The 25,143-nt window shown below is 42.1% G+C and overlaps 1 protein-coding gene and 1 long non-coding RNA gene across 3 annotated transcripts; one reads left to right on the forward strand and one right to left on the reverse strand.

Annotated features, from left to right (window-relative positions):
• Nucleotides 1-302: 302 nt before the first annotated feature.
• On the reverse strand, nucleotides 303-15,504 carry CA1H5orf47 (chromosome A1 C5orf47 homolog). The gene is made up of 7 exons (XM_043573762.1): nucleotides 15,161-15,504; nucleotides 14,814-15,000; nucleotides 8,603-8,627; nucleotides 6,806-7,000; nucleotides 5,421-5,569; nucleotides 3,575-3,613; nucleotides 303-717 (listed from the first exon to the last, which is right to left on the reverse strand). Exons 1-5 carry the CDS (start codon nucleotides 15,435-15,437, stop codon nucleotides 5,444-5,446), a joined length of 810 nt encoding a protein of 269 aa, XP_043429697.1. The 5' UTR covers nucleotides 15,438-15,504; the 3' UTR covers nucleotides 303-717; nucleotides 3,575-3,613; nucleotides 5,421-5,443.
• A 6,316-nt stretch (nucleotides 15,505-21,820) lies between these two features.
• On the forward strand, nucleotides 21,821-24,647 carry LOC122492121. Of its 2 annotated transcripts, none has more exons than XR_006299548.1 (3): nucleotides 21,821-22,020; nucleotides 23,240-23,415; nucleotides 24,498-24,647. It is a non-coding gene; the product is annotated as an uncharacterized LOC122492121 (long non-coding RNA). The 2 variants fall into 2 exon arrangements; XR_006299549.1 differs by having other exon boundaries at nucleotides 23,314-23,415.
• The last annotated feature ends 496 nt before the right edge of the window (nucleotides 24,648-25,143 follow it).

The raw sequence follows: 25,143 nt of genomic DNA on the forward strand, positions 1-25,143 counted from the left end.
ACATTTCTAAATTATTTTCAGAATTCTCAATCTCTCACTTATTGACTGAAAAAAAAATAATGTATCTATTAGTTAGGGGCCTGAAAAGGAGAAGAATGTTTCCTTTGATCTTTGCCCCCAAATTATCCTAAAATACTCCATATTACAATTTAGAATTTGCATAACTTTTCTAACATTATTTAGGATGAAAAGATGGCTTAAATAACCATTACTTTTAACACCGAAAATAACTGTCACTATGTAAATTGTAGGTTTTTATCATAAGACAATTGGGAAATTTAGAAAAAGGAAGCCAGAAACAATTTAAATGAATCGAAGTTTAATTTAAAGCAGTTATATCATAATGAGGGATGAATAAAGTGGTGGTTTGCAGACACATTCATTAAAGGGAAACATTGGTAAATATAAATGCCTGCAATTGTATTGCTATGTCAATTTAAATTTTATGTATAAGATTAACTTAAAAGAATACAGAATAAGTACTAATTCACACTTGAAAAACACTTGCATAACACTTGTGTGCATACAACCATATTTAATCAATTTGTAAACAAATACTATTAATTTATAAAGAAGGTAGTTTTTCTATTCAAATATTAAAGTCCCAATACCAACAAAACACACCAAAATTAACATATAATTATGATTCAATTTAAAGTTCCATCTTTAAACTCTTCACAATCTTCTTTGGTAAACGGATCCAAAGATAGGTTAATCCTAAATAAAAGATGACAAAAGTGATTCTTGTTACTATAAAACGGTTAATAGTCACTAAAATATTTTAACTTTTCTAACATTGCAAAGCAACAGTTAGCCATTCTCTGTATTCACTGTTTTGGTAACTTTTACTTCCAGATTTTTCTCCTCCATTCCAGCACCGGCCAATAATACTGACGACTTCAACAGCCCCATTTACAGAAACTGTGTCACAAAAACTGTGTCACAAAGGCCTTCATCTCCAGGCCACTTCAAGGCACTCACAAGCCAGGGTACTGCTTGGCCAATGTCATCACTTGGCACTTGTGCCTTACTTCTAGGAACTCTGACATTGTTCCTAGCTGATTTATTTCTACACTCCTACTTTTTGAACCCCTACATTCTCACTGAACAAGGCCATTGCCCTCCTTTGGACGGCCAAGCCCCTGGTCTCCTGCAAGCTTCATCCGTATCCCCCTCCACCCCACCATCACTTCTCATTACTCCTGATTAAGCACCCAGAATCACTCTTTGAAACTCAGAATTGCTCTTCATCCTAGACATCACCGACATTCTGTTCTCCTCCTTTCCTCTCCTCCCATCCTCACACTGAGGTTTTCATGCACATCCACTGCCAGAACTACCTACGACCTTCACGCACCATAGACTGCACACTAGCCTCAGTATGAAACTTCAAGCTGCTCGCTTGGAATTTCTACCTGAACACCTCACTATCACCTAAAATTCAACATGCCAAAATGAAACTCAGTAGCTTCACAAAATCGGTTCTTTCTCTTGACTTCCTTCTTTCTTATCTCCTCATTCTCAGATCTCAAGATGATCTCTCTTATCCCCTATGGCCAATCCTTCGTCTCCTCTCCACAAACTCTGCCACTTCCATTTAAGTGCATTTCACTCACTTGGACTGCTGTTAGAATCCTTGGATTTTCATTTCCTATCTTGCCTCCATTCCAAACCTTTCCACATTAGTAACATCAGATCTGATGTAAATGCAGATCTGATCAATCCACTGCTCTAAAATGTTCTATACTGGTGATGTTTGAGGTATTTGCATAGTCTTTTATGAAGTTTCCACAAAATACTTATTAATTACAAAAGGAAACATAAATTTCCTGAATTTGATCATTGTTGGGTGGCTTTATGAAAGATACCTTTGTTCTTAGGATATACACACTAAAGTATTAAGGGGTAATATTTTATTTATTTATTTTAATGTTTATCTATTTATTTTGAGAGAGAGAGAAAGAGCATGAGCAGGGGCGGGGCAGAGAGAGAGAGAGAGAGAGGCTGAGAGAGAATCCCTAGCAGGCTTCATGCTACCAGTGCAGAGCCCAACATGGGGCTCGATTCCACGAACCATGAGATCGCGACCTGAGCCAAAATCAAGAGTCAGACACTTAACCAACTAAGCCAGGTACCCCAAGGGGTAATATTTTAAACACACATACATACACACAGACAAAGAGAGAAAGTGCCTACGAATGAACCTGCAAATGTGACAAAATGTTAAAAATCAGTGAAGTTAGGTAAAGGTTATGCTAGAGTTCTTTGAATTTTTCTTGCAAACTTCCTATACTTTTGAAATCATTTAGAATAAAGGGTTAAGAAAATGTTTCATGTTGCTTTACTGTCTACTTAACTGAGTACAAATCCTTGGTCCAGTGCTCACATAGGACCCTTTGAAATACAGTCTCAGTGGACTTTTATACCTTCCCTCACAAGGACTCCATAAACGAGCTTTGATCAAACTATATATTCCTGGACATTTTCTTGGACTCCATGAACTTACTCACGGCCATGTCTAAAATATATTTCCCTCCCCCACCTTCCCATGTACAAAAGTCTGATTTCTTTTTTCCAACACCCATCTTACTTTTCTAGTACTTTCCAAACCCCACTAAACTGGTGTCATCTCTCCCTAGAAATTTAATGAGCCCAGGTAATTAGCAAACCAAGACACAACTGAAATAAATGGAGGAGAGATGATGCGTTCGATTTAAAACATGTAATACTTCAAAATAACTGTAGAATAGCCTGAAGAAATTCAGAGGTCAAAGGCAGAAGAGAGATTTAGGGGTCATACATCAAGAAAGAGTAACTGAAGCTATAAAATGGGTAAATTATTTCAGAATAAATATGTAAAGAGAGAGTCGACCCAACAACTACTCCTAGGGTAGCGTTGGATATCAAGTGGTAACAGAAGGGACAAATTACAGGGGAAGGAGGGAAAATACAGTCAGAAAGGCAGAAAGTGAACCATGTCATAGCTCCCAGGACACTAAAAAAGAAAGACTGAGGGGCGCCTGGGTGGCGCAGTCGGTTAAGCGTCTGACTTCAGCCAGGTCATGATCTCGCGGTCCGGGAGTTCGAGCCCCGCGTCAGGCTCTGGGCTGATGGCTCGGAGCCTGCAGCCTGCTTCCGATTCTGTGTCTCCCTCTCTCTTTGCCCCTCCCCCGTTCATGCTCTGTCTCTCTCTGTCCCAAAAATAAATAAAAAACGTTGGAAAAAAAAAAGAAAAAAAAATTAAAAAAAAAAAGACTGAAAGTAGCAGTGAGATAATATAAAATGTGAAAAGTTCAAAGAGAAAATAGAACTAAGAGATATTAACAAACAGAAACACACAAAAAAACCAAAAACCGTGGCCCATGGAAAGAGTAGTTACAATAGCACTGTTAAGACAGGGCCCAAATGAAGCTTGTTAAATTTCAACAAATATTTAATGAGGCCTTACTGGGTTTAAGGAAGGAAACAGGCTGGAATTAGCAATGGGTATACACTAAAAGTTGGAGAAGTGCAGATATAAAAGGGGAGGAAACAAAGTCTATACTTTATAATTATCATATAAATGAATTCTTACCAGAAGATGATAAGAAGATTCATCTTGTGTAATCTGAGTCTACGAACAACATAAAATGTATGGGAAAATTCAACTTGGCCTCTAGTCCTGGTTTTCCCATTAATAAATACATATTAGGAAATAAGAGTCATAATACATTTCTAAATGTATTTCTATTAGTTTTTGTAATTTGGTTTAAAATTATAATACAAAATAATGAACTACAAGGATACTTGTTTATAACAGGCTATTTCTGGAAAAGCATAGCATATTATTTTAAATTACTAAATAATTCTTACAAGATTACTTGATGTTTAGTAGAAGCCCTCTTACTGAGGCACAAGAGACTGACAAGATCAAGGTTATGGCCAGAGCAAAATTAGATGTAATCTAATATGTTTATTAAAGTAACTGGATCTGGATTAACACTTGGAACAATGTCCAGGTTTCTTGCACATTGTTCTGCCTATTCAAACATCTTTTTCTCCCAATAAATCACGGACTACTTTTTCTTCCTAATCCCCCCATCTGCCTCATTCTTCTCCTTAATTGAACAAATAAAACCGAGTATCACTAATCTGAACATTGTTTATATGCCACTATAGCAAACAACTTATGCTATTATTGACGCAATATTACACCAACAGTCATGAGTTTCCAGTGTAGCATTGCTTACAAAATGGCATTCTGTCCTAATTATTATCTTATGAAAATATTCTTCACAAAATTAAATTCTGCAGATTTACTGACTGTCAAAATAGAAGTTGTCATCGAGTGACTGTAGTAAGAGCCTACAGAAGCATTCAGCATGGTAACATGTGTATTAGGACAAGCATGTGAAGGAAAGGAAACAACTATTATGATTTATCAATTGATGTGGCATTATCAGTTACATAAATTGTATCCAACTTAATTGTTTGAGAATCCAGAATTTCCAGTGACTTTAATAAATATACTAGATCACATCTAATTTTTCTCTGGCCACAATATCAACTCATTATTTTTTTAATATGAAACTTATTGTCAAATTGGTTTCCATACAACACCCAGCGCTCATCCCAACAGGTGCCCTCCTCAGTGCCCGTCACCCACCCTCCTTTCCCTCCCACCCCCCATCAACCCTCAGTTCATTCTCAGTTCTTAAGAGTCTCTTATGGTTTGCCTCCTTGTTGATGGAGCTTTAGAACATAGTTTAATTTATGAGTTGTTTCCCAGGAATGAAATAATGACATCAAGGCCATAATTCAAGAGCAGTTTTGTCAAAAGCATTAAATTATACTGCAGCATCCATGGAAAGGAACTGACTATAAGAAGTGACACAGGATGTGTAATTTTATATTGCAGTTAAAATGTTTGTCTTCATCGATGTGGATGAGTTTTGTAATCTCTATTAAAAAGCTGCCATTAGAGGCGCCTGGGTGGCTCAGTCGGTTAAGCGTCCGACTTCAGCTCAGGTCACGATCTCACGGTCCGTGAGTTCGAGCCCCGCGTCGGGCTCTGGGATGATGGCTCAGAGCCTGGAGCCTGCTTCCAATTCTGTGTCTCCCTCTCTCTCTGCCACTCCCCCGTTCATGCTGTCTCTCTCTGTCTCAAAAATAAATAAACGTTAAAAAAAAATTTTTTTTAAAGCTGCCATTAAATCACAGGCAAGTGTGGTCCTTTCGCTCAGTAAATTCTCATCAACATTTACCTTCTGCTCTTCTCTACTCACACCTACATCGGCGGTCTAGTCTATAACTCAGTGCTTTAACATTGTTTGTGCTTTTTAATTACGTTGAATAGTTGTAGCCTCATTTCTACAGTTCTGCACACACGCATGTGACAATTAGGAAAACTACTAGACTAATGTGACCCAAGGGTGACTAACCTGTTAGGAAAGCCAGTCTTCTTTCATACAATCAACTGTGTTAACTTGCTTTCACTGGATAGTTGTTGGTATTTCAGCCTGAGTCTGTATTTTTCATTTTCTTCAAGCATTCTAGAAATGACTTTGTATACTTTATTCCATACGCGAACCTTAAAAATATAAACACAGTTAAGGAACACCGAGCAGATAGGTGGAAATACATTTTGACAGAGGCAACTGGCAGTGACTGAACTGTGTTGTACCTCAACTGAAACCACGCTAAGGCAATTCTAGCACTTACAGACCTAAAACTTAAATGTGACGGTTTTCCCATGATCAGTGATCTCTTCTGCTAATTTCCTAGCATTTCCTCTCTGTACTATTTAAATGAGCTACCCTGGATGAAGGCAATGCCTATAAGGTCCTATCCAAATGGTTCTAACACATTCAATTTTGTTTTCAACAGTTATTAAAATACTGAATTTCTATTCCACTGGGAAATTACTCAATTTTTAATGGGCAACTGTTTTACATCTCATCTAGTAATAGCTTCATACACTGGATTATTAGGATTAATGAAAAATATACGTAAAGCACGTACCCCAATGTCTGGCATATTGTAGTTACAAGTAAATATTGGCTATTGCTCTGTTCTCTTCACCCAAGAGGAACTGATTCTTGGAGGAAATATTTCTTAGTATAGTGGGAAGATCAGGTGCACACTCAAATGACATTTGGGGTTAGTCACCTTGAATGCTGTTTTACACTATACATGGATTATAACTCATATAAACTCAAAGCTCAGAAACAATACAATTTGACGTGTCATTACCAACTAACGATTTCTTTAAGCTGAAGTGCTTAAGATCCATGGTGGAAAACAAAGATTCGTAGAGCTACTGATCTCGAATATGTTTAAAACACTCAAGTTGCCATGACATTTGGACAACCAGAGGTGAAAATGGTTCAGCAGTAAAGGTTCATCCTCGTTAGCTTTTCTTCTAGGAAGTAAATGTATGTCCCTTGTCTTTAAAAGAGCAATATGTCATTAATACAGATACATTATTCTTTTCTGCGAAATCCATGATTTTCTCCTTATATTACACTACCTATCAGAGTTTGTTATATTCTGTGGAACATATATTTTTATGCTTTGAAAAATCTCCCATTATGTTTTGATTAAAATGTGTTCATATCTTCAAACACTGGAAGGACTGTTCTCTATAGTTAATAAATATTTCCAAACCCAGTTCTATTTCTGCTAAATTAATTCTATTTTCTCATTTCAGTAAATTAAATTTTCAAAAGATGGAACTGTTTTTACTGTTGAATATCTTCACACATTTGTATTTAGAGAAGTTAATCTAAAATTCAAATATTGCTCATTCTCCTTTATAATAATATACCTTTTTCTTTTTCTTCATTACTTTCGGAGCTTCATTCAAAGGTATAGGGAAATCAAACTGTTTAGCTAAATTCTTCTGGGTTAAACCTAATTTTAAAAAAAGAGAGAGTGAAAGGCAAACTATCAAGGCCAGCACATATTTTAAAGGATTCACTATCCTGAGAACAAAGACAATTATAAATGTCTCCTGAGCTCTCTTTGGGGATTTTTACACTCGTTGGTGTATTTCTGATCACAAGATGCTACCGGTTTACCAACTAGCTAATACTATGCTGGGGGAGAAAACCAAGAAAACTAGAGACAAACTCCCTTAGAAATGTCTAGAAATCCCTTAGAAACCTCCTTTCTTTTTTGATTTGAAAGGTGAGTCCCAAAAAAATCAGCAATAGAATAAACAAATACCAGAGGCCACATCTTAACCCAATGCATCTCCAAACTCTCCTTTCTTCTCCGTTCAACTCCAGACACCCATTATGCTTTCAACTATTCAAAATGCCTGTGGTTCTTCAAATGTTTTGCTCTTATCCTTCCTAGCCTTTGCATATGCTGTTCTATCTGGCTAAAACACTCTGTGTGCATGCATGTGTACACACACACACACACACACACACACCTGCCAGGCAAATTTCTCCCTGCTCTTCAAGACTCAGCTCACACCGTCACCTCCTCTCTACAGTCCCCTGAACAGCACTGGCTCTAGGAATGCTTAGGTCAGAGCACTTAGCACACTTTTATTTTATTTTATTTTTTTAATGTTTTTATTTATTTTGGAGACAGAGAGAGACAGAGTATGAGCAGGGGAGGGGCAGAGAGAGAGGGAGACACAGAATCCGAAGCAGGCTTCAGGCTCTGAGCTGTCAGCACAGAGCCCAACTTGGGGCTCGAACCCACGGACCGTGAGATCATGACCTGAGCCGAAGTCGGACGCTTAACCGACTGAGCCATCCAGGCGCCCCCTTAGCACACTTTTATATCACATGTTTATAATGTGTTTCCTCCACTAGGCTGTGACCTCCCAGAGGGTAATAACTATGTGGGTCTTAGTCATCTTTCTAGCCACACTACCAGACACACAGTAGGTACTAATAAAGGTTTGTCAGGAATGAATAAGCTTCCTCTCTCTACTCACCAGACCATGCTGCCTTCCCAAATATTAACTGTGAGAAGAAAACCCAAGGGCTTGTGTGTCCAAAGACAAAATCATAAAACACTAAGCATGTGTTCCCTGAAAGCCTTTATATTCCCCTACCCGAACACTTACCCACCTTATTCCTACCCTGCCATCACCACTCTATACCTGGCTTTCTTCCACTCATTCAATATTTAGCTTTCCAGGAACCTTCTCTGATTTCACAAAGCACCCTATATGCTCAGTAATCATAACGTTTACCATGTTGTTTTATTCTTCATTAGAGATCCAATATCTAATACCATACACATTAGAAATGCAGTAAACATTCCATTTGTTAGCGAATTAGAGTATGTTGTAAAATGGCACTGCCCAATTTCTTAGAAGCACACCACGAATTCCGTGTGGGGCACGCACACAGCACTCAAGAACATTGACTCACACAGTGAGAAACTCATTCTCTCCCATTCTTTTTCATTCTGATTACATCAAGGAGAAAGTTTGGAAGTAGTATGTCATTAAGACTTCCCTGAGACTTGCTCCTCTCTCTTTATGACCACAGGCCACCTTTATTAGACAAGCTATTTGGCTAGAATTTAATAATATTGTTGTTCCTTTATTAGATTGCTTTTAATTAATTTCTATTTGTGGCAAATGGTACAGGCTTGCCGCTGAGGTAATGATGTAACGTGTTCTAAAAAGAAAATTTAGTCGAGAGGGGAAAATGCACATATTAAGTAAATACATTAAGCAAATGATAGTACAGATGAAATGCAGATAGGGCATAGGAAAAGAACTCAAGTCTGGGAAATCTCTGTTCTTCATTTACCCATATGGACCCTTCTCCCCTAAATGCCTAAGCCTTTGGAATACTATACTTGCATCATTCCAAATGTTTTCCATTTGTAAGCCTTTCCTAACCTACACATTACTCCCCGGGTTCAGGATAGGAGCCATCAAGTCGACCTGTAATTATTGGGGATCTAAAACGTGTCAAGGAGTATAGGGGATGCGAAAAAGAGAAAGGATGAAATCATTTCTTCTACTTGTTTTGCATACTTCACTGAAGGTACCTCCAGTACATACCAAAGGCTTTGTCCCAACTCTAGCCTTCTTTCTGCACAGTTTGTACACACTCAAAATATGCTTCTAGTTCTTCCCTCATCACTCTCCATCATGGATCCGTTCCCAGGGTTATGCTCACACATTTTTCCCACATATAATTCCTTCCTAGCTCAGCAACATGTGGGACTCTCGTGGAGTTTCTGCCACTGTGAAGTCTTCCCTAATTCTCTCCTCCTCCAATTACTCACCACTCCGAAAGCATTTACTTGTACCTCCACAATAGTATTTGTCATCCCCTGTGATATATCAATTATGAATATATCTCCCAAGTTCTGTGAGAACTAACTTATCAGCCTTGCCTGAAATGTTAGAAGAGTTTTCTGATTTGCCTGTCCCTGGATTTCTAAACTCCACTGCATCTTACAAACAGCCGAAGATAAATTTGCTGATCTTCCAGAAGTGTAACTGTCTCCGATAGCTTCACTCCACCATTCAAAAATCTTCAGTGACTATAAAATGATTGTCTCCAAGGCAATCCACAATATGGTCCAAAACTTGCTGTTCATTCATTCTACAAATATTTAGTCCATTCTCACTATATACCACTCACTGGAATAACCACCCCCTTCCCTTCAAGCCATCTCTGTTCAGTAAGCCAACATTCACTGGTCATTTATTCCATATCAAACACTGGGCTGGGCCCTATGCATGCATTGCATACTGCATTTAGTCGTTATAGTGACTTATTAAGGTAGGAACTATTACCCCCATTTTACATATAAGGAAACTGAGGATCAGAGTGGTTAACTAACTTGGTCAATATCGCACTGCTAATAAATGACAGAGCCAAGATTATGTCTTTCTGACTTCAAAGCCAATACCCTGGATAATTTCTACCACCCCACTAGGAATTTCTCCATTCATGTCCCTTGATTTCCTGCCTTTATGCCTCTCCTTTCCCTAAACTATCAAAGCCTTTTGAAGGGGTCCATCTTACAGCATTCATGTCTACTAGCTTATATTCACATTATTCATTTAGAAGTTCCTTACGAGCGGAATATTTGTCTGATCCATCTATGTCACGAGCACCTAATCTAGTGTCCACAGTGGGGGACACGTTCATGTTGTTGAACAAGTAATTCAGCTGGTTCCCCAAGAAGAGCTGGGCATAAGCATTTAATAAATGTCCCTGTAATATTAATATTAAATCCACCCAAAATTGAGTAAAACTTAAGCACTTTCTGGCTTGCTTTAAATATAAATCTATGCCAGGACCTCTCTCCCTTGACTCTATTCCTGGTCGCCCAAGCACAGCAGGGGGGGGCTCCGAAGTTAAGGGCTCCATCCTCTGCCCAGCTGCCTAGCACAGAAACTTCAGAGTTGGCATGAACCCTTCCTTCTCCATCTTTCCGTCAGCCATTGGTCCTGTGTGCCAGCTCCATTGCTCTGCCTTAGGTCAGGCCTTTCATCTCTGTACTGGACCACTGTGCCCCCTACCAGGGCTGTAGACTCCAGTGTCTCCCAGCCAACCCCATCATAGTTCTCCTTCTTCCAGATCGGATCCTGTCACCCCTGCCACAAAGGAGCAGCAAAAATCCCAAAAGAGAAGCCAACTAGAGGAAAGACGGACACCTTAGGTCTGCACGGGGTAAAGTTACAACAGTGCAACACTGCTTTCATAATCCTGCCTACCCAGTTACTTCTAACCGACATAGGTGGGGATCTCCAGCACGAATTCATGTATCCCCTCCCTTCTCCCCACCAGCTTCTTCACCTGCTTTCAGTGTTCTTCACTTCCAATCCACTACCTTGCTGAGGGACTATTATTTGTCCTCACCATTTGTGGCCCTAAAGCAATACAGGCTTTCTGTTGAATCCATGGTATTTGTCCTGGCTTCCTGCCAAAGCTGTAGAGCTCCCCACCACCACCACCACCATACTCTTTCCTCTTCTTAGAACAGGACTTTTATTTGTTTCTATTATTCAAAGAAGCTGGAAACCCAGGGCTAAAATGTTTTATACTACCCCTGGATTTTTTAATCCCCAGCAGAGGGGCCAGGAAAAAAAACACCCAAACACAAAAACCGGAGTGCCTTTTAACAATGAGGCCATCAGACGGGCTTGAAGTCCAAAATAATGACCCTGCTTAGGTATCTCTGAAGACTTCCCACCACAGCTCATTCTCAGGAGTCAATCAAATTATACAGAGTACCATTTTATACATCTAAATTATCAAAGCAAATTTAATCTGGAAGGATACCAAACAAATATAGATTATAGAATATAAATTATAGAATATACAGAATATAGATTATTCAACTTGGGCTTCAGTCTTGCCTACCTCCAATTCAATCTCCCTTACACAGACAGCATGGCCTAAATTAATCCAACCTCATCACTTCTCTTGTTCAAAACCTTTCAGTTTAGGATTTCAGAGTCACTGAAGACAATGGAGAAGGTGTGGTAACTGACTTCCCAAAATTTCACCCCAAACAACTTCACCTTTTGAAAATTCTACATAAGACCACGCCCTCAGCATTACTTGAAGACACAGAACACTGAAACTGCAAAATAACTGGAAGTAAAATAAGAAAAATCATTGAATCGCAGAGCTATGATCCCATGTGCTCCCCCCTCACCCCAAGCAGGGCTTTGCAGCCAACAGGGAAGCCAAAGGAAGGACACTAGAAAAAGTGCCTGCAGGAGAGCTGGAGCAACAGAAAGACTGAATCCACCCTAAATCTGAAAACACTAAGACAAAACCCTATGGATCATAGCACAAATTACAGGGAAGGGAGTTCAATGGTCAATTTAAAGGCCCAGACACCACATAAAGTACTAAACATGCCATTTAATGGGACTGACTCAACTGAAAAGGGCAAGCATGATTTAAAGGGACAGTCTTTCAATTGCATGGCTTCTGGGGGAGAAAAAGAACAAAAAGGAAGGATCATAAATTAGGTCACAAAGAAAACATCGGTAGTACCCATAAAGTGGAGACCTTACAAACACTCTGACTACAGTGCAATAAAACTAGAGTTTACTAACAGAAACAAAACAGAAAAGTCCTGAAAATTAAAAATTTTTTAAACTTTAACTCCACAGTGAGAAGGGTAATACAAACTGAAATTACAGAATGAAAAAAAAAATAGTGACACTGAAAATACTACATAGTAGAATCTATGGGATTTATAATAGTGGTTAAAGGAAAATTCATTGCACTAAATATTTTTTTTTTAATTTTTTTTTCAACGTTTATTTATTTTTGGGACAGAGAGAGACAGAGCATGAATGGGGGAGCGGCAGAGAGAGAGGGAGACACAGAATCAGAAACAGGCTCCAGGCTCTGAGCCATCAGCCCAGAGCCCGACGCGGGGCTCGAACTCCCGGACCGCGAGATCGTGACCTGGCTGAAGTCGGACGCTTAACCGACTGCGCCACCCAGGCGCCCCATGCACTAAATATTTTTATCAATAAAAAGAATAAAAATAAATGAATGAAATGTCCTGCTGAAAATAAGTATAAAAAGAACACAGTAAACCAAAAGAAAGCATGTTTCATCTTTATTATCTATCTTCATTTTTTAATGAGGAAGAGACCAGAAAAACAAGATGTCTCACTAATAAATCAAAATCCTGTTTTTTTTTTAATTAACAAAATGGACAAGACACTGGCTAACTTGCTCAAGAAAAAGGGAGAAAGCACGTACATACAGAAAAAAAAATGACAATTTGGAAATAAGCACTGAAACACAAGAAATTTAAAAAAAATTTTTTTTAACATTTATTTATTTTTGAGACAGAGAGAGACAGAGCATGAACGGGGAAGGGTCAGAGAGAGAGAGAGAGAGAGAGACAGAATCTGAAACAAGCTCCAGGCTCTGAGCTGTCAGCACAGAGCCCAACACGGGGCTCAAACTCATGCACCGCGAGATCATGACCTGAGCCAAAGTTGGACGCTTAACCGACTGAGCCACCCAGGTGCCCCAGGAAATTTTTTAAAAATCATAAAATACCACTTGCGGACCTCTATGCAAACAGATTTGGAAACGATGAAATAGATAATTTCCTAGGGAAATACAGATTACCGTTAGACTTAGAAAGCTTGAAGAGAACAATATCCATACAAGGTATAAAGAAAGTTAAGGAATTATCCCACAAAAAGCACTAGACCCAGATGGTTTCACAGAAGAATTCTACCAAACCTTCAAACACCGGGTAGTCCCACTGTTCTATAAATTATTCCAGAGCATAGAAAAGCAGGAAAAGTTTATTTTCATTCCTTTTATGAAGTAAGTATAACTCTGATACCTAAACCAGATGAAAACGTACAAAGAAAGAAAAACCACAGATCCCTATCTGTCACAAATACCAATGCCAAAACCTAAACAAATTCTTAGCAGAGTCCAACACTACTTTAAGAGAATGACACATCATAACCAAGTAGGCTTTATTTCAGGAATGCAAGGTTGGTTCAATACTAGGAAATCCATGTATATCATATGCCATACTAATAAATCTAAGGATAAAATATATTTATCCCCAGAGATCTGAGAAAGCCTTTGACAAAAATTCAACACCCATTTATGATAAAAACACTGAAAAAATAAAAGTTGAAGAATACTTTTTAATATTTTAAATATAAATGCCTTGGTCCTCAAGCCAGTACCTTATATAATGGGCAACACTAGAGACATTTCCCCTAAGGTCAGGAATAAGGCAAGGATACCCCACAATCTCCACTACTATTCAACATTGTACTCGAGGTATTAGCTGATGCATGCAGTATTACGCACGCAGTAAGATAAAACAGGCAATATTTTGATACATGGCAGGCATAAGAATGGGTAAAAAAGAAGTGAAATGATCTCACTTACAAATAATACCATAGTATACCTGAACAGTGACAAAACTTATTCTAATAATAAAAGAATGCAGTGAAGTGCTAGGACCTAAAATTAACACACCAACAGGCTAAGTGAAAGAAGACAATCAGGAAAGCTCACATATTGTATGACACAATTTATACGAGATGTCCAGAAAAAGCAAATCTATGCAGATAGAAAGTTCAACACTTGCTTAGGGCTGGGGTTAGGGGTAGGGGAGGCCAGTAAAAGGGAACAGTGAGTGTCAATGGATACAGGGTACGTGCTAATAGGTACAGGGTTCTTTGGAGGGCAACAGAAATGTTCCAAAATTGAGTGTGGTGATGGTCGTACAACTCTGAAAAGCACTGAATTGTGCACTTTAAATAGGCGAGTTGAATGAACTGTGAATATCTCAATAAAATTTCCAAAAAAAAAAAAAAAAAAAAAAGCACATGTAGAGGGATGAGCCCTCAAAAGAGAGGCAGGACTTTTCCAGAAGGAACTGCTCTCTATCTTAACTGCGGTGGTGAGTTACTAAAGAATATAACCTTGTCAACCGCCTCAAAATGTCTATAAATCAATCCTAAACAAAAGGTGATTTTTGAAAGATCAAGAAGTTTCCTATATACAAACAACAAGCATTTAGAGGACTTTACGGAAGAGGAACAGACGAGAAGGCCAAACACCTGGAATAAATTTAAGAGGATATACGCAAAACCTATGGAAACGTTTCAAATGGAAAACATTCCCGAAGGACACCGAAGCAGATGGAAGAAATGTTTTCAGAGAGGAAGTGACTCAACAGGGTAAAGACGTCGGTTCTGCGCAAGCTGATTTGTAAATTCAGCGAGCGCTAGGGACGCCGACAAGCACCCCGACGCCCCCCTCATTCTGGGGGACGCCGGCGCTCCCTCCGGTGCCCTTCCCTGTCCGTCGGGCTGACCTCACATGACCGGCGTGTGCCCCTGGGCGCCCTCTCCGCCGCACGCGTGACGCCGGGCACGCGAGGGACCCGTCTTTCTGCCCCCCGCGTCGGCAGCCGGACTGACGGGAGGCGGAGCCTGGCCGCCGACGGCCCCAGTGCTCCGCCCCGCACCAAGGCCGCGGGCCGCGGGCCGCGGGCCGCGGGCCACGGCTGGGCGGGAGGGCTGACAGGACGCTGACGGAAGGCCGAGGCCCGAGGCGCCCCACCGCCCTGAGACGGCGGCCCAGGAGACGCGGGGGCCGACTCCCAGACCGGCCCCCGACGGGCGGCGCGCCCCGCTCCCGCACGCCCCCCGCCCCCTAGGCGCCACCTGCTCGCGCCGCAGCCCGGGGACAGCTCCGCGCGCTCGACGCCGGCGCCGGTGGGGAGGCCGCGGGAGCCCGGGGGCCGGGGACCAGCTCCGCGCCGGCCCGGGCCGCCGCCCGCGGCTCCTCGGGGCTGCAGCCGGCCCCGCGCCCGGTGCTCCCGCGGCCCCGAGCCCGGCGGCGGCCCAGCTGCAAGACGCCGCCGCACCGGTGCGAGCCGAAGCGCGTCACGTAGACGAAGCGCGCCAGGTCCCGCTCCTGCTCCCTGCCGGCCGCCGCCATCGCCGCCTGGGTCGCGCAACCGCCGTGCAGCTTCCTCAGCGACCGGCGGAGCTCGACGTCCAGTGAGCGGGCACGCCGGCGGACGGGGGGGGGGGGGGGGGGAAGGGGAGGGGGAAGGGGGTGGGCCACGGGGCGGGGCGGGGGCTGAGGGGCGAGCGCTGGAGCGGGATCGCGGGGCAGGCCGTGGGCAGGGGATGTGCGTGAGGAAGGAGGGACGCCCGGTGATCACTCGGGAGACCACCCTTTAGAGGGCGGGGTACCCGGAAGGGTTTCTTTGCGGGGATGGTGGACCACTCCGCTGGAGAGTGGTGTTGAGGTTTGGGGACCAGATCACTCGGGGGTGGGGAGCAGACCGTGGGGGCACAGCCCTCTGAAGAAATGAGCTGAACCAAGAAGAGGATGGGGGAAAGGAAGCAGGCCACCGGGGCTCCCTTTCCCGTGGCTGAGGGTGAGAAAGGTTTCCGAGTGATGAGCTGACCCTGGACTTGACCCATCTGGAGTGTCAGTCAATGAAGTTGGGGGCCTGGGGGGAGGGGAGGGGAAACGGCACCCTTTACTGCCACAGGGTTCCGGTGAGACCTTGGCATGGCATATGTTGTGCTGGGCCAAGGGCCTGAGGTAGGCGGCTTACGCATGCCGACTTGAGGCCCATCGTGGTTCTGCTGCTCCCCAGCTGGATTACCTGGAGGCTACTTTCCCTCTATAAACCTCGTTTCCCCAGATGTAAACTCCGCATGACTGGGTTGTTAAATCAAAATAAGGCATTTTAAGCATCTGGCACATAGAGATAGTTCCTTTAGACTTAGACTTAACATTTCACATTTATTGAGTACATACCCTATGAAGTGCCCATGGTAATATCTTTACATTTATACTTTACAAATGGTTTTCCCATAGACCACCCTTTTAAATCCATGCAGCATTTTATAGCAGAGGAACTGAAGCTCCAAAATGAGTGACTTCCCCCAAAGTAATAGGCAGAGACCTATTTTTCTTAAAATGAATCTTTTTAATTGAATTATAAATACGTGCAGAAAAGTGCACTGATCATCAGTATCCAGATGGATGAATTTTCACACACTAAATATATCCATGTAATAGCCACCCACGTTCAGAAATGGTGCAATGCAGAAGCACCTCATGTCCTCACCCAGGCCCAATCCCTTTTCCTTCTTTCCCAATTCAAACCGCAGCAATTAGGTTTGCCCATTGTGTTTGACTTCCTTCACTCAAGTTGTGTTTGTGAGGTACAAGGTATGGCACGAGTTTGTACATCATTTGACTACACCACCATTTATTCATCGGTTCCACTGTTGGTGAACATTTGGTTGTTTCCTGTTTGAGGCCATTATGAATAGTGCTGCAAGGAACATTAAAATATATCTTTTGTTGAACATATATCACAAGGGGTATACTTTATTGCTTAGGGTATTCATAGGTTCAGCTTTAGTAACTACTGACAAACAGGTATTTAAGTGGTTGTACAAATTTTCACTTCCACCAGCAAAGCATGAGAATTCTAGTTGCTCCACATGTTCATTTTGCATTGTCAGTGTTTTTCATTTTAGCCATTCTGATGGGTATGTGTATTCGGGCTTTCCAGAGAAACAGGACCAATAATGATGTGAGTGTATATGTGTGTGGAGGGACAGAGAGAGAAAGGTTTTAAGGAATTGGGTTACATAAGAATGTAGGCTGGCAAATCCAAAATCTTCAGGAATGGCCAGCAGCCTGGAGACCCAGGGAAAAGTTGATGCTGTGGTTCAGGTCTGAGGACCAACTGCTGGCAGAATTTTCCCTTCTTCAAGAGAGGTCGTTAGTTTTCTATGAAGGCCTTCAACTGTTTGGATGAGATCCATCCACACTATGGAGGATAATCGGCTGTCCTCTAAATGTTAATTTCATCAAAAAATACTTTTGCAGAAACATCTATGATAATGTTTGACCAAATATTGGGGTACTGTGGCCTAGCCAACGGGACATATGAACTTAACCAACACAGTGTGATATTGCTTTCTTGTAATTTGCATGTCCCTGATTACTTAGGAAGTTAAGCTCATTGGCTATTTGAATTTTTTTTTTTCAACGTTTATTTATTTTTGGGACAGAGAGAGACAGAGCATGAACGGGGGAGGGGCAGAGAGAGAGGGAGACACAGAATCGGAAACAGGCTCCAGGCTCCGAGCCATCAGCCCAGAGCCTGACGAGGGTCTCAAACTCACGGACCGCGAGATCGTGACCTGGCTGAAGTCGGACGCTTAACCGACTGCGCCACCCAGGCGCCCCAAGCTCATTGGCTATTTGGATATCATCTTTTGTGTTTAAATCTCTTGTCTATTTCTATATGGGATTTTCATCTGGTTCTCAGTCGTTAAGAGGACTTTTTAAAAATATGTTCTGTATATTAGTTATTTGCTAGTCATATGTATTGTAATTTTTTTCTCACCTTGTGACTCACCTTTTTATGCTGTCTACGAACTCTTAATAAATGTTTTTAACTTTAGTCCAATATATCCGTATTTTTCTTTAGAATTATACTTTCTGTGTTTGATTTAATAGATCTTTGTCTATCCCAAGAAGTTCTTGCCTATCTTTTAGAAGCTTTATTGTTTATACTTCACGTTTAAATATTCAATCCACCTGGAATTGATTTTTAGGAATAGTATAATATTAGAGCTTTAAGAATCATTATTTGTTTATATGGATATCTAGTTCATTTTGGCTAAAACCTCCAGTATAAGGTGAATACAAATGATAGTGAACATCCTTGTCTTATTTCTGCCCTCAAAGTAAAGTTTCAATGTTTTATTATTAGGTATAATAATAATTAAGTACTCTAGTCACTATAAATTTTTTTTTAATCATGGTATTTGTCAGATTAAGGAAGTTCCCTTCTATTTTCAGTTTAGTTTGGTGTTAAATTTTATCCAATACTTTGACTATAATCTATTGAGATGGTTATATAATTTTACTCCCTTTGTCTGTAAATGTGATGAATTGCATTGATTGAATTATAATGTTAAACCAACCCTCTATTCAGGGATAAATCCTACTTGCTTGTGGCATATTATCATTTTATATGATTGATACACTTCTAAATTTTATTTTTCAGTGTTTTCTTTAGACTTTCCACTTCTGTGTTCACGACAGAGAATGACTTAAAACTTCTTTCTTACGTATTTGGTAGAATTCATTGATGAAGACACCTGGGCATGAAGTTTTCTTTGTAAGAAGGTCTTTAGTAGTTATAGAATTATTCAGATTTTCTATTCCTTTTTGGGTCCATTTAGTAAACTGTGTTCTAGGATTTGTTCAGTCTGTATTTTAAAGCTTAGTAGCAAAAAATGTTCAAATATTCTTTTATTGTCTTCTTAATGTCTCTAGGAGCCTTGCAAGATCCTCCTTTTCATTCCTAATATTGATAATTTTTGCACTATTTTTTCTGATTTGGTCTCGACAGTAGACCATCAGTTTTATTAATCTGTTCCAAGAATTAACTTTTGGCTTTGCCAATTCCCTCTGTTGTTCTTTAATTCTTTCTATAACATCCTGTGATGGATACTTAAATCGTTGATACTAAGCCTTTTTTTTTTTTTTTGTAATGCAGGCACATAAAGCGATACATTTTCCTCTGAGCATAGCTTTAGCTGCATGCCATAAGTTTTGTATTTCATATTTCCGTTATTCCATTCAAAATATTTTAATTGTAGTTTCTTAGACATATGGGTTGCTTATAAGTATATTGTTTCATTTCCAAACATTTGAGAGCTTTTCAGTCTTTTTGTTATTTGTTTTTAACTTAGTTCCATTGTAGTCAGTGACTATACTCTGAATGATTTCATTCCTTTGAAATTTTCTGAAACTTGTGTTAGAATGCAGCCTGTGGTCTACTTTTGGGAACTACCTGTGTGCAGTTGAAAAGTATGTGTATTCTGTAGTTGTTGGGGCTAGTGCTCTATATATGCAAATTCGATCAAATTTATGAAGTGTCTTATCTAGGTTTCTTTTTTTTAATACTTATTTACTTTAGAGAGAGAGAGTGCACACGGGCACACACACAAGCAGGGGAGGAGCAGGGAGAGAGGGAGACACAGAATCCGAAGCAGGCTCCAGGCTCCGAGCTGTCAGCACAGAGCCTGACATAGGGCTCAAACCCATAAACTGTGAGATCATGACCTGAGCGGAAGTCAGATGTTTAACTGAGTGAGCCACCCAGGAGCCCCTTATCTAGGTTTCTTCATGTATCCTTGTTGATTTCTTCTTATCTGTTTTGTACTATCAGTTAAATAAGGTCAGACTGTTCTATAAGTTGCTGACAGAGGTGTGCTGAAAATCATCCTCTAGAGCTCTGAATTTTTTCTTCTCTTAGTTTTGTCAGTATTTGCTTTGTAGGTCTTTAACTGCTGTTAGATGCCTACACATTTACAATCGTTATATCTTCTGGTAATTTGACCCTTTGATTTTTATGAAGTGTTAGCTCTAATGATGCTTCTTGGAATATATTCTGGTGGTTATTGTTTCATGGTATATCTCCTTTATTTTACTTCCAACCTTTTTTCCTTATAATGTCTGTTGTAAACAGCATATGGATTTTTTTTTTTTGGTAATTCTACAATGTATTTTAAACATCATGAGACATTAATATTATTATTGTTTTCTACAGTCAGTATTCATTTTGACTTACCAAATTTTTTTTTTTTAATTTTTTTTTCAACGTTTATTTATTTTGGGGACAGAGAGAGACAGAGCATGAACGGGCGAGGGGCAGAGAGAGAGGGAGACACAGAATTGGAAACAGGCTCCAGGCTCTGAGCCATCAGCCCAGAGCCCGACGCGGGGCTCGAACTCACGGACCGCGAGATCGTGACCTGGCTGAAGTCGGACGCTTAACCGACTGCGCCACCCAGGCGCCCCTTGACTTACCAAATTTTGATAAATCTACCTCCTCTGTTGTGTTTTCATTCATTCCCACATACCTATTTTTCCAAATGGGATTATTTTCTCTCTACCTGAAGAACAACTTCAACATTTTACGTTAGTGTGGTTGTACTGGTGATGAATTCACTTAGTCTTTTTTGTAACTACTCTTAAAGAATGTTTTTGCTGACTACCAAATTCAAGCTCGCCCGCTATTCTTTCAGCACTTTGAAGAAATTCTATTGTCTTGTCATTGCTATTTCTTTTGAGAAGTCAACTGTCAGTCAGATTACTGCCCCTTTAAAAGCGATGCAATTTTTCAGGGCGCCTGGGGGGCTCAGTCAGTTAAGCAATCCGACTTCGGCTCAGGTCATGATCTCACGGTTCATGAGTTCGAGCCCTGTGTCAGGCTCTTGGGTGACAGCTCAGAGCCTGGAACCTGCTTCGGACTCTGTGTCTCCCTCTCTCTCTGTCCCTCCCCTGCTTGTGCTCTGTCTCTGTCTCTCAAAACTACACATTGAAAAAAAAAAAAGTGATGCAATTTTCCCCTCTGCCTGTTTTTCAGATTCTCTTTTTGTCTTTGCTTTTCAGCACTTTTATCACGAAATAGTCGACTGAGTATGGTGTTCTTGTATCTATCCAGCTTGGACTTCATAGTGCTTCTTGAATGTGTGATTTGCTATCATTTATCCGCTTTGGTAGATTCTAAGCTATTATTTCTCCAGCTGTTGCTTCTGCTTCATTCTTTCCCTTTTTTTTCTGAGACTCCGCTACACATATTAAGTCTTCTTGTACCCTGTTCCGTATATTTCTTTTGCTCTTTTCTGTGGTTTCCGTCCTTGTTTCCATAGTCACTTCTGTCTGGTTATTTTCTGTAGACCAGTCCACTAGTCCACTTTCCACGAATTCACTAACCTGCCATCAAGTTCTAAATTTCAGTTACGTTTTTCAGTTCTGGGATGAAATGGAAACTGAGTTTTCTGCCTCTGAATTTCTTCAGAATATTTTCTAGAACGTATTGATCAGAGTGGTTTCCCATCCCATTAGGATCCGTGCAACCACTTTTTTTCTTTCTTGTTTTTTGGTTACTTGATTTTTGAATCCTGGTGTTCTGGGGAATTTGTGCATGCCAGATAATGTATAATTAAAACTATAGATTATTTGAGAGTCTGGATAATATTTATCTTTCGTTTCTGGCAGGCAGGTAGGGTAGGGGAGTTTGAATTGATTTATAACTTCGCTTGAGTCTTTATAAAGGTCGGTGTATATCTTGTTCAGTCTTGCTCCTTAGAATGTAGTTCCTCAGATGTCCCAATGTAAAGCCTGGGGCATTTACTAGGCCCTCCGTGGGTGACCTTGAACGCTAGGCTGCCACTCATAACCTGGGCAGCATCTGGGGAGGGGGGAGAATTATGGTGGAGAGTCCTCTTGGTGCTTCTCTAGTGCTTGATGGTCTTCTTGGCAGGAGAGATGCTGGACCTGACACAAACTAGTGCCCCCCCCCCCCCCCGGCCACCACAGGGATGGGGCAGAGGCAGGGACCAGAGAAGACCGGCTTCCACACCTCACCAGTGTATTCACTCTCACTGGGCCCACCCTGTGCTCCACTGGCAGTCGGTGGGGACGGCCTCTGACAGGACTACCAGCAGGATGTCAAGAGAGCCAGGTGGGGAAAGCAGTTCCCAAAGCCAGAACCTTCTCAGGGTTCAGATCTCATCGCAAAGGACCCTCCTGAGAGTAGCCCCCCGGGGTCCCTCTCTCCAAAGCAGCCTCTGTGCCCAAGTCCCTTCCTCCCCCAATGTCTTTCCCACGGGCCGCGAGGTTCTTTCTAATGGAGCGGCTTACCCCGCAAGCCACTTGTCACCCCACAAGCCCTCCAGTTGCTACATGAAAGCGAGGACCCTGACCCGTTTGTTCCCACAGCCTGTCCCCAGGCACTTAACGCAGTGCCTGACACACACGTTCCACACTCCCCTGTTGTATTTATGAAGAAATAACGAAATGAGTGGCTAGACGCATTAGAAAAGGCCAAAAAGAGAAGGAAGTTGCTCAGCTAACTTCCTCCACCAGGTGGCAGTCACCGCTCCCATATAAAAGAGGATCGCCCCTTTCAAGGAGAAAGCACTCAGTTTTTATTTTTGCCAAGGAGTTAGGAGCCTGAATTCAAACCACGACTCTTTCCTTTGGCTTTTCGAAAGTGACACTTGGAGAAGGTGCGTTCCCAACCCATATGTCCCGTGGGGCGAGTGGTCCTGGCTGCCTGCGCAGGGGGCAGGCTGGGGTAGTGCTGCATAGAAAGACCAGGGGCAATTGTATAAGAAGGCATCTCAGCCCACAAAAGAGATATTTGCTCCTCCGTCGCCCCTCATCAGACAGCTGCAGGAGCTGAAAGAAAAACCAACGGATGCATATTCCTAGCCACGAATTTCATTTGGCCAGTCGCAGGCCTGGGGACATATGGTTCCCCCCCCACCAGGAGGCAGCCGCTGACGACTGTCGGATAAGGGCCTTCCCACCTCATCCGTGCTGAAGTGCTGTTCCTTCACCCTCCGCTGGCTCGGACGAGTACTGCCCGCAGCTTCTGCCTCGTTCCTGGGAATGTACAGGGTGGGGGACCTGGACCGGTCCTTGCTGCTGAGCCCTAACTTCCAAAGAGCTAACCTCAGGGACTCCTTGAGAAAGAAAGCGGCCCAGGCCAATTCCGTGTCAGGGGGTAGGAAGCAGGGGGGACGGCAGGTTTTTTAACAGGAAGAAATTGTGATATATTTTAAAATGCTTACGTTAAACAAATAAAGCTTTCACCCTCAAAATACAACTTAGAATTATGTGTGTCCCAAGGAATTATAGGGGTTCCTCTTTAAGACTGGATCCTTTATGTGTTACAGGCAGAGGACGAGGTAATGGTACCTGAGTTTAAAGGCGTGTGACGGTTCAATTCTATTCTCATACCTGTCAGCAGATTTCTGCGGCCTTTGTTTCACCTGAGATAAGGTCTACCCGCTCCCTTTTTTGGCCCTTTGTGAATGAGAGAACCACGGGATGGGACGCAGCTCAACACTGAGTAAGTTGGGATTGAGTGGATGGGAGGACCCCGCCCTGTGGGGAATGCAGAGAAACTTCACTAAACCTGGCAGGGAAATCAAGTATTCCCTCCCTCCCCTGCTGCCTACACCACCAAATCAACACCCATCTCACACATACACATGCACCCACACGTGCTTTGGCCCCTGGTTTTTAAGCCCCATCTCTAAGATTAATTAAATTGTCTGTGTCATTCATCTATCTCATCTTCTTTCCGGAAAACCCCTCCGCATTAAACTAATGCTTAATCCGAATTAGAGCCCATCCAAGGCATCTAAGCGCCGGCTCGTTACTTGCTAAAGCGGGATCTCTCTTGCCCTTTCAAACAAGCAAAGGATTTCAATGAGACCTCCCAGGACAGGGAGGGGAACGGGGTAAGAATTTCCCTTTGTAAGCGATATGCTCCTTTTGAAGCTTCTGTGTGTCTAGGTAGGATTAGAACTGCCTCGTTTCCTCCTGGTTCCCCGAAGGTTTCGCTTTTGCAGAAGCGTGCCAAGGGAATGGGATTAGTACTGCTTGGTAAATTGTGTTTCCTCCAAAATCAGCACAGCATGGACCCGAGTCGTTCTCACTCACGTATGCCTCACTCCAACCTATAGCCCTCCCGTGCCCACCTCTCTCCGTTCTGCCATCGCTCTGGCCCATGCCGCTGTCATCTACCAACATCCACCGTCCTCACTCACAGACACCCCTGCCATCCCTTCCTAAATTGTTCTTCTGCTCCCACTCTAGCTCCCCTCTAGTCTCCACACCATCACCAGAGTAATCCCAACTCAGTTCCCACCCTTGCCCTGCAGCTGCTTTTCAGCAGCTCTGCATCTGATTTAAAACAAAACCCAAAGCCTCTGCCCCGGCTAACAGAGCCCTGCTTTATCTGGCCCTTTGGCCTCTCTGAGCTCATGCCACGACCTCTTCTTCCCCTTGTTGCTGTGTCCAGCCACACTGCTCTTCCTTAAGTATGTCAAGCTTGGTCTTGCCTCAGGACTCTTGCATGTGCTGTTCCCTCTGCCCAGAATACCTTTCCCTTATATGTCACCTTGGCTTGTTTTTCTCCTTATTCAGGTCTCGGCTTAAATCTCGCCTGGAGATGCCTTCTCGAACCTCCCAGTTCAAGTAGCTCCACTTCTCGTCTCCACCAAGTTACCTGGCTTTATTTTCCTCGTGACTCTCAGAACATTTTCCTGTTTATATATGTGTTTGTTGATTATCTGATTTCTGCTTCTGAATGTAAATGCCTACAGGACAGAGACTTCGCCCCCACAATATCCCCAGAGTCCAGAACAGTGCAAACACTTGGATGAATGATTGACTGAACAAGGAAACCCCTCAATATAATTCTCCTTTGCAGATTTCCACCTTTGGCTAATAGAGGGCAAGTTCAAAATTCAGATGAGTGGTTCTGTGCATAATAATGCTTTATCTTTGTAAGGCACTGTCTCCTGAGAATCTCCCGGCAACTCCCCATGTTGGGAACAGGCATCGCATCTTGCCAGGGCTCAGAAGTTGAAATGACTCACCCAGACCTCTCTCTCTTACACACAGAGGTGAGGTCTCAAATCCAGGTCTTTGTTTACAGGACGTAAACACCAAGAGGACAGAGACTTTGCCTGTCTCGTCCCCACAGTGTCCTCAGGATACATAATATCCTCAGCAGGTATTTGCTGGAGAAACGAGGGATACATGAATGAGCAAACTCCTGGGTAGAAGT

Source organism: Prionailurus bengalensis, chromosome A1, assembly GCF_016509475.1.
Source record: "Prionailurus bengalensis isolate Pbe53 chromosome A1, Fcat_Pben_1.1_paternal_pri, whole genome shotgun sequence".
Taxonomy (NCBI): domain Eukaryota; kingdom Metazoa; phylum Chordata; class Mammalia; order Carnivora; family Felidae; genus Prionailurus; species Prionailurus bengalensis.